Source organism: Nematostella vectensis, chromosome 15 (assembly GCF_932526225.1).
Source record: "Nematostella vectensis chromosome 15, jaNemVect1.1, whole genome shotgun sequence".
NCBI lineage: Eukaryota > Metazoa > Cnidaria > Anthozoa > Actiniaria > Edwardsiidae > Nematostella > Nematostella vectensis.
In genome coordinates this window covers 10,951,049-10,961,358 of record NC_064048.1, presented here as the reverse complement: position 1 = coordinate 10,961,358, position 10,310 = coordinate 10,951,049, and the positions used below count along the sequence as shown (strand labels likewise).

The following is a 10,310-nucleotide window of genomic DNA, read 5'->3' as shown; positions in this document are numbered from 1 at the left end:
ACGAGTGTCAGGCTCCGAAAATTTTAACCACCAAAAGAGGTGGCTCCAAAAAAAAGGTCCTCTAAGAAAAAGAAAATTTTTGGGTTTTATTGGGGGGGGGGGGGGGCACCGGAAAAAAATGTTTACAATGAAAGGGGGGCTCTGAAATTTTAATGTGTCTTGAGTAAAAATCTTCCCTTTCCCCCCTCGGCACCGGAAAAATGTTTACAATGAAAGGGAGGCTTTGAAATTTTAAGGTGTCTTGAGTAAAAATCTTCCCTCGACCCCCCCCCCCCCCCCCTCTCTCTCGTAATTAATAAACCCTCCCTTATTATTTTTTTTTTCAATCATCCACCGTTTGTTTGTTTGTTTATTTTCTTTAACGCTTTATTCTACACTTCCCCTACCTTTCTTTGTCAATTAAGGGCTGCTTCTTGTAACAACATTCAAGTTATATTGCTTTACAGACGACTCTACCGTCGGGAAGATTGACGCCTTTGAATGCCCCCAAATTTACAAGAAAATCTTAGACGACCTATTCCAATATTCACATTTTCTATCACCGAGTTACAGGAAAGCATGTCGGCGAAAGCAACATCGCACTTATCTCCTATTTTTCGATTTATTAGATGTGGGAGATCGAGGCTCCTAAGGGTAGAATTTGTCTTCAGAGCGTTAGCCATAGATATTGTACCCTCGTCTCCGATATTATTCTCTTGGAGATCTAGGTTCTCAAGGGTAGAATTTGTCTTCAGAGCGTTAGCCATAGCTATTGCACCCTCGTCTCCGATCTTATTACGTCGGAGATCTAGGTTCTCAAGGGTAGAATTTGTCTTCAGAGCGCTAGCTATAGCTATTGCACCCTTGTCTCCGATATTATTACTATAGAGACTAAGTTCTCTGAGGACAGATTTTGTCTTAAGAGCGCTAGCTATAGCAATTGCACCCTCGACTTCAATATTTCCTTCTAAGCAAAGTTCTCTTAACACTTGGTTGTGTGATAGCATTTCTGCAAAGGCAGCAGCATCTTCGCTCGATACTTCATTTGGACAACGAATATGTAGAGCCTTCAGCGAAGGGTTTTTCATTTGTGTACTAGCAATGGCGGCAATGCTGCCATGTAAATCATAGATTCTTAGATGTTCGATCGTTTTGTTTTCTGATAACAGATCCGCCAAATCTGCACTGGATGTTTTGCTTTGAAGGTCCAAATTGAAGGTCGTGATTGATGTATTCGTCTTTAGTGTCTTGATAATCGAACTTAAAACTGTAGGTTCAAAGTCAGATGCAAAGGTAAGCATTAATGTACTTATGTTACTGGCAGCAAGTGCATTCGCGAAGACTTGACATCCACGAGTTGGCCTCCACCACCCAAAAAGTCGCAGCCCGTTTATCAATGTTCTCTTCTTTCTTATTAGCTCGGAGAGTTTAGTAAGAATATCGTCATCAAAATTAAATACATCAATGCTTCCCAGTGACTTTAGGGACGTGCTTTGTATCATGGCGTCAAAAAGCTTGACAACACTCTTTCCATCAAAGAAACGCCTGAAATCCTGGCTAAAATCCAGTTTTTCTATGACTTTGTTTTTAGATATCATCTCTGCCATAGCAACGGCATCATCATAAAATATAGGACCATAATTCCGTAGGGTGAGGCCCTTGATAGACAGATTCCCCTTCAAGGCTCTTGCAAGAACAGCCAACTGCCAAGAGTCCAAGCCTCCAAGTGTTAGCTCTTCCAGTCCCATATTGCCTGATAGCACCTCCGCAAAAGCCACGAAGGAATCTTCACTACAGTTACCCAAATTGTCAAGCGTCAGGATTCTCAAGGACTTGTTTTCTTTTAGACCAGCGGTAATCCAGCCAAGCAGGAGTGTAGTGCAATCAGAGCTTACTTCATAATCTAACCTATCTAGCACTTGATTGTGGACTAATACATCTGCCAAACCGTCACTAATACAGCAGGTGCCAAAAAATGGATAAGTGTAAAACTCTGTTGACCGCAGAGTTCTTAGTGAAACACTCTCTTTAACACATGACAAGATGGTAGTACATGCTTCACTAGTAACGTTGAATAGGTGTAGTTCTCTAATACCTGGGTTATCATTCAACTCCTTTCCAGTAAGTGGCACCGAGCCACTTACTGGCTGTCGGTACGACAGCCAGTAACACAGACCGGATACAGCATTCGACGACATCCTGTTAGGATGGATTTCAATCAGCTGTGGAAGAAGGTGGATGACCTCAGCAAGAATAGACTTATGCACACGCATGGCCTCGTGTAGAAACTCACAAATCAAGTATACTATAGCCTGATTATCGAACCTAAACCCAAATTTCTCAAAAGGAATAGAGGCCGGAGGGAAAGTCCATCCTCGAGATACCAGTAATCCAGCGAGACACTTGACAACAGCACAAGCCCTGTCTGGACCGATCATTAGGGCTAAATCATAGCGAAAGAAGATGTTTCTATATAGTCTATCGACAAACACGTTAGCGTTCCCTCTAGCCAAGCCCTCGACAAAAAATAGGGCCGCCAAATAATCTTGAATCGACTTATGCACGAAGGAAAACGTGACTTGGCATTGGGTTTTCTTTGCGAACTTGTTCTTGAACAGGAAACCCATATCCTTAAGTTCTTCTGGTAGGTCTTCCACTGTAAAGCTTAATTTGTCTTCCAGAAGTGCTGTAAAAGCACACTTTCCCAATTCTAATAGCTGCTCCTTAATCTTCCTGTTTTCAATCCCACTGTCCTCAATGTCGAGCCCTCTATTACTCCTGTATCTCTTAGTGGTGAGGGAAACAATAATTGTGTACAATGAAGTGATATTTAGGCTTGTTTGAGGTATTTCCTTGTTGTCCTCAAAGGCCAGGCAAAGCATAGCAGAATGCAGTGGGTTAAGAACAAGTTCCTCCCGCACATGGTCATTATGTTCTACTAAGTACAACAGCTTATCGGCTACATCAGGCGATGAGCTGAAGTAGTCGGAAATCAATTGTTTAGCGTCTTCCACACTCCATCCTTTTATTTCAAGTGTCTTCTCAAAACGGTTCTTCAACTCCTGTCGCATCATATTCTTACGGCTCGTAACAACGGTGTAGCATTTTGGTAGAGCCTTTTTAATAAGGATAGGATGAAGTGACTTCTCTGCAGAACTCGGAAGCTCATCGTACCCATCGAGAATCAAAGCGATGTGCTCTTCATTACCGCAAATGTATCTGATTATTCGCTCCTTGTCCTCGTCTGAATAACTCAAAGGGACCGTTTGACGCAGAATATCTTTCCAGTCGCTGGCATCTTCTAAATCACGACACTGCACTAGCAACACGACTTCAACTTCGTCTGGAAATGCACCGTAGAAGGATGTACCAGATGAACTGCTAGTATCTGGTGAGACAAAAATACGGCAATGAGTAACTCGAAAAGGCATATATATTTTTTTAAGTACTTAAAATCTAGGTTTTAGCGAATTAAAACTTGAAATGATAAAAAAAATGATAGATTATTTTTTGTTTTCATGGCTTTAATATAAAGGTAATATACACACAAGACCTATGCTTTCGTCACTCCTACACAGGAGTCAAAATCATTCAAAAGATATTTACTAATTTGGGAAATGGCCGCCAAACAGAGATTGACACTCTTTGGTTCGCCATTAATACAATATTCATAACGGAATACGAAGAATTGAAAACTTCAGAACTTCAAAATTGATTTCAATCCTTAGCCAAAAACTATTTTCAACCGACAATGCAAAAAAAGCTCTATTTCAGGCATTTTATTAAGCGAGACCGAGCTCAGAAAGTCTCACTTAGCCGAAAGCACCATTCACGTTCAGACCTTTTTAGCACTAGAATCACATAGAAGTGCTTAAAATAAATAGTGAATAAAAAGCAGAAGATATCACTTAACCTGATAGGCAATGGGAAATTGATATTCACCAGTGAAAAAGAAAAATATTGTGGAGCGCGCGAGACGCTCTTTCCTACGAAGTCCACAGGGCGCCAAAGCAAATTTAGGCACGAACAACTAAGATAATTCTAGGGAAAATGTGAGCAAAAAAGTAAGGATCGTACGCATTTAAAGTACAACTCTAATGGATCAGTCACTGCACTGTGTCAAGTTTATGATTAACGTTAATGTTCCACGGGTACCCACTAGCAATAAAGATTATTTTAAAAAAACATACAGATTATTGCTATTTAAATTTAGCATGCAAGAGAAGAGATAACAACTGCCAACAGAATATAGCTTATAAACTTTTGCCAAAGAACAAGAGATGCACAATGTAGATTTGCTTACCGCATCTCTTTGGGTGCTCATGATCAATCACCCAGGTGTTCACCAGTTTCTTACAAAGTGAGCTCTTCCCAACTCCAGGGTTCCCCTCAAGGAGTACTCTACGGGTTTTACTCTTTGACCCCGACTTAAATAAGTCCCCCATTTTCACTGTGGAACCATCATGAGACCTAATGCACGGCTCCTTGTACATGTTTTCAATTGAAAAATAAGGTTCAAATTCAAGCCAGGGCAGTGGGGTGATATGTGAGGCATCTCCAGATGTGTACTCCTCTATAAGATACTCCTTCCAATCGTTCACAGCTGCAGAAAATAAAATCGAAGAAAACTTTTTTAAATATAATTTCAACACCGGTTTATATGATATTCCAGGCATTTTATGATTTGACCCATCACTAATTACAACAAAAGGTTAGTTCTTTAGCATATTGGTCAATCGAATATGCTAAACCAAATGTTCAAATTCATATCAAGGTATCCTTTTAGTGAAATTTTTGAAAATTCTATGATTAACTTATTTTTAGCACACTTAGCTTTAGTGAATGCAAAAGTAATACCTCACATTGTTTAAACATATAGTCCCTTTTGAAGAAATTCAGGTATAATTTAAAACAGGGGTGGATCTAGCTTTTAGCTTAAGGGGAGGGGGGTTGCCAAAGGGGGGACAAAGGGGGGAGGGGATAATTATTTTTTGTTGCATATAGTTTTTTGGCAGCGAAAAGGCGGGAGGTTAACCCCCCTAAACCCTACCTTTCGATCTGCTACTGTTAAAAGTCAATGGCAATATTTTAATTCGAAACTTTTAGCGTAATCCGCAAAAAGTAACATACATATTGGTGGAAGGATCGTTTCTGTTTAGGTAAAAAATACATGGCTAACAGAGTACGGAAATTGCAAACATGAATTGACTAATAAGAGCATTTGTCATGTGTTTTGTGCACCAGAAACTAAGTGTGCTGAAATAAATTATAAAAAAAAATGCAAAGACGAACGATAATCCCCAAATTGATATATAAGCGTTGATGTTTAGTATGTCATAAATGGGTAGTTCGGTCGAAATTGGTTGGGAAACCTTTTGTTGAAGTTATAGTGGTGTGTTTTATTGCAATTGCTTTCAAATAAAATGCCTAGATGAATGAGTAATGATTGACCCAATTAATTATACAACTGCTGGAAATGTTAACATTGAAAGTGTAGAAGGCTCTGACGTAACGGTGTCTCATGTTGTTAATTCTGTGCTTTGTGGACGGGAAGAGGGGGTGAAGGTGGCTCAATATAAGCCCGGTTTTACCTGACGAAGGAATTACAATTTGAAGAGGCCTAGTCTTGCCTAATCTTATCATAAGACACGATATACTCTAGGTGTTATCGAGTACTCTGGGTGAACACATACCTTTCTCCTGTTTGGCAAGCTCAACCCTTTCAGCCTCATCCGGGTCTTTGTTCGTCACATCATCGAGCTTTTGATGGACTTCGTGGATGGGTCTAATCAAACTGTGCTTGAAATCCCGGATCAGCCTCTTCTCTGAATCCTGGATCTCCTTGCTGATACTCTTCTCTGAATCCTGGATTTCCTTGCTGATACTCTGACCGGTTTCCTTGACTTTCTTGCAAACACGATTACTCTCGTCTTTTATTTCTCGGGACAGCTCGACATCCGCCTCCTTCCATTCTTCAAGTAATGCTACGTAGTCGGTAGCTCCTGATGGGCGTGTCTTAAGATCGTCTATTTCATCTGCACTGATGCCCAGAGCGATGAGAGGGAGAGATATCTTTTTCCAGTAGTCTTCAAACTCCGCATCATCAAAAGCTGCAGCATCAACGTGCCCATATAGCTCATTCCTGTAGAACTTGATTCTAACAAGGTTGGCTTCAAGAGAGCTATCGGTCGTGTTCGGCAATGTATCCCACCCTGTAGCAGGAGGCGACAGGGAGGGACAAATGCTCCTCAAGAGGACAAAAAGAAGAGTGATGTCAAAATCCTGTAGGCTTGGTGATCCAGTGGGTGGGTATAGTTTATACCACTGACTATCATAGAGTATCTTCTTTTTGCCTCTTGGAGGTTTCCATAAGCCACACAGGGTTGTTCTGTGGAGACTCAAGGAATGGCTAAGGGAAGGGTGGAGCCGATTGAACACGCTTCTAAGCGCTTCTGTCCCGCCATCAATGAGAAGACGCGAGAGTCTTGAGAAGTTCTCCGAGTCTCTATTGATTGGGAACCTGCCTGCCATCCAAACAAAGGCTGCAAGAAGAAAATTGAAATAATGGTGAGGAGATGACTACGCCATACTAGTGTGACCATCTACTGTAACATGTAAGACCAGGTATAACAGGTAAAGGTGACTATAAGTATCTATATGTATGCACATGATGGCTAAAGTAATATGTCTTAAATAATTGGCCTATACTTTTGGAGCTTATGTACAGCATTTGGTTATTCTTTTACTTAGAGCAAATGAAGGGATTCTTAAGAAAATCAACTGGACTGGAAACCAAACAAACTTTTTACTTGACTTGTTTACAAAATTGTGAAGGTGCCAAACCTAGATACACATTTCTTTAAAAACAGGAAAAAAAAATTTTTTTTCTTAGATTCTTGCTCTCAGTACATTCCCCATTTTCACCATAGAGCTGTCATTAGAGCTAAAGCACAGCTTCTTGTACATTTTGTCCATCATCCAGGCTTTTGAATAGGTGACTTGGACTACGAAAATCAAGTGACATTTTGGATTGCAAACTCACACACTCTCCGGCTTTTCATGGCAATAACAACAACAAATAAGCAACATATACAGCGGTGAAGAATCAAGCAGAAAGTTTCTTTAAAGTACTGAGAACGGGCTGAATTTAATTGAAAGAAGTGAGGGCCACAGTCATTTTTGTGTTAATTTTGACAGAGTTTGACACTCAAAAAAATAATGTAAACTCTCAGTGCAAGTTGCTTATTGGGACAACCAGCCCTTGCACAAATCCATCAGCTCCCAAATACCAAAACCATATCTAAGCAGATAATAATGATTTACGCTTGGTTTTGCCCCTACCTTGGATGGCAAAGCCTTCCTATGATGATCTTATAGCAGCAAGTGGTGGCAGATGGAAATGCTTGAAGTTTCTTGTTGGTTTTGCACACCAGGGGCAATGTGAAGCCATGAAAATCAGGACAAGGTCATGATTGTCTGACACCATGTTGTGCCCATGATCTTGATGTTTTTGTCATTCCTGCAGATAAATTCAAGGATATACATATCAGCTAAAGAATCTTTGATACTTATAATTTTAAAGAGTGCATACCAAAAGTGAAAGAACTAATTGGATAAATTAATTTCAATAATGCCCAGAAAATAAAACCAATCAGAGGACAGAAAAGCTGTTTTTATACTTTCCTGGATGTAAAATAAGAATGCCCAAACCAAGTGGATAAATTAATTTCTACCATGCCACAGAAGGTATACCCAATTAGGAGTCAGGGGAAATGCTCTTTATGCTTTCCTGGATATAAAACACAAAAAATACTGCCAATCAGAGGACAGGATAATCCTGTAGTTAATTTACATAAAGTGTTGCACCCAATATCAAAGTAAAACTTTTGACCCGCAATGCTGGCGTGGTTAGCGTGCTCTAGACCTGCTTGTCTTTTGGGATGTTTAGTGTGGATGAGCCATTGGCCACCAATACAACATTTTAAAAACACAGCCAATTAGAATACCACAGTTTTGAATAACACAATTGTTATAGCTAGAAGGATTCTGATGGGCTATGATGATTTGCATTTAAAAACTTTCTTCGCCTTGCTGGTTGCATTCATGTTTCATATTTCTCGTGCCCTCATTGGCTTCAGATTCAACATGTTAAAAAGGTCATTCCTGCATGTGCTGCAATGCATTATTGCAGATATTAGACTTGCAAAATACATTAATGCATTTATAGAATATCTATTAGTTTGAACGCATGCAAGTGTCACGAATGATTGCTTCTTTTGTTCAAAACAAAGGCAAGAAAAATGCAAAAAAGACTTAGATTAACACTTGGTAAAATCAGCTGTTGGGTATAGTTCATTAAGAGTGGCTTTCAAGCAGATAAATGTAGCAAAATATTACTGCGAGAAAATGCTAAGAAATTCGCATTCTAAGTAAAGTAATAAGTTAACTTATATATAACTTTTCTACTGATTTCTGCTTCGTTGATTCTTCTCTATTTGCTTGGCTGCTAGTGTTGAGAACAATATTCCACCAAAATTGAAAAGACTTGGCAAATCTTGCTTGCTTATTAACAACTAAGACTACCAGATTACTAAGTTGTGAGGTACACTTTCTTCCCGATAAGTTATAAATTCCTAAGTTATAAGTTATAAATTCCTTCAGAGCGGTCCAATACGACCTTTCATCAAAGGCAGTTGTTGCTCTATCGAAACGAGAATTTATTGCACCAAACATACGAGAAAAAAACACAAGCGTAGAGTATGCAAATAAAACTATACAACACGAGAAACAGCTATCCCATAGTTGTTAATTTACCTGTAAAACGTCGCAAAACTAGTGCTTCCCTCACATGGCGTACGTTGGTGATGTCCCTACCTCGTCCCCAGGGTGTTCTGGGTAATTTTCAATATGGCGTCTAGATGACGAAGACAAGGGGTACCCAGGTTGCCCTTGGTTGTGAGAGAACTGGGAACTATAATAATAATAATAATAATAATAATAATAATAATAATAATAATAATAATAATAATAATAATAATAATAATAATATCAGCATTTATATAGCGCCTCATCAATAATTGCTCTAGGCGCTTTACAATTATATATCAATTAAATAAACATTACACAATTAAAAATTAAAAATCACCCTGGCAATACATTGTGTCTAATAAGAAATGTTACATTTATAAAAATCTGTATTATAATTAAAATATATATATATATATATATATATATATATATATATATATATATATATATATAATGTATAATTAACAGTGATATTAAAAAAAATGAATTTTAAACTAATTATAAATTAAATGCTTCTTTAAAAAGGTGAGTCTTAAGGCATTGCTTGAAAGTATTAAGATTTTGTATTGTCCTTAAGTGAAATGGCAACTTCTTCCATAGTTTAGGAGCCGCAATCGAAAAGGCGCGGTCACCATAAGTTTTCAAATTGCCCCGTTTGACCTGAAGGTATTGTTGAGAAGCAGACCGTAGTGACCGGGAATGAGTTTTATACTTGCATAGATCTTTAATTATATAGTGGAGCCATTTCATTGAGAGATTTAAAAACGGTCAGTAAAATTTTAAAAATTATCTTAGTACTTTACTGGTAACCAGTGGAGATCTTGCAGGATAGGTGTTACAGGCTCAGTCTTTTTTGTTAAGCTGATAATACGAGCAGCTGTGTTTTGAATAAGTTGTAATTTATGAATTTGGTAGTCAGGTAATCCATAAAGGAGGGAATTGCAATAGTCTAGTTTTGAAGTGATAAAGGCATGTATATGTATTTCTGTGGAATTCTTGTCAAGGTACTTCCTAATTTTGCCAATATTTATGAGGTGGAATCTTGCAGATTTACATACCGTTTTGAGGTGATCTTCAAAAGAAAGATACTTATCAAGAATTACTCCCAGATTCCACGCAGCGGAGGCAGGTTTGATGATTTCATCAACCACCTTTACATGATCAAGACTTGGGGCAGGACAGAACTTGGAGGAAAAAAGAATAAGTTCTGATTTATCATGATTTAGTTTTAGCCCATTATGCACCATCCAGGCATTGATCTCATGAACACAACATTCAACTTTAGTTTTAGCCATCAAAGGTTCATCGTGTGAATTACCTCGAAAAGAAACGTAAAGTTGTGAATCATCCGCATAAAGGTGGTATAGAATGCCATGTCGTGCTATTATCTGAGCAATGGGCGAAGTATAGGCAAGATAGAGTAGCGGGCCTAGGACAGAGCCCTGAGGAACACCTCGTTCCAGGCTACGCAAAGATGACTTGCAGTCCTCAACCCGTACATACAGTTTGCGGGATGTAAGGTA

At 38.8% G+C, this 10,310-nt stretch overlaps 1 protein-coding gene across 2 annotated transcripts; it reads right to left on the bottom strand.

The window, feature by feature from the left end:
* Positions 1-335: 335 nt before the first annotated feature.
* LOC5502351 (NLR family CARD domain-containing protein 3) lies at positions 336-8,927 on the bottom strand. Of its 2 annotated transcripts, XM_048722924.1 has the most exons (6): positions 8,794-8,871; positions 7,732-7,768; positions 7,321-7,498; positions 5,673-6,521; positions 4,283-4,582; positions 336-3,367 (listed from the first exon to the last, which is right to left on the bottom strand). In XM_048722924.1, the coding sequence occupies exons 4-6, from the start codon at positions 6,508-6,510 to the stop codon at positions 453-455; spliced, it is 4,053 nt and encodes a 1,350-aa protein (XP_048578881.1). In that variant the 5' UTR covers positions 6,511-6,521; positions 7,321-7,498; positions 7,732-7,768; positions 8,794-8,871; the 3' UTR covers positions 336-452. The 2 variants fall into 2 exon arrangements, with proteins under 2 accessions (XP_048578881.1, XP_048578880.1); XM_048722923.1 differs by lacking the exon at positions 7,732-7,768 and having other exon boundaries at positions 8,794-8,927.
* Positions 8,928-10,310: the final 1,383 nt, after the last annotated feature.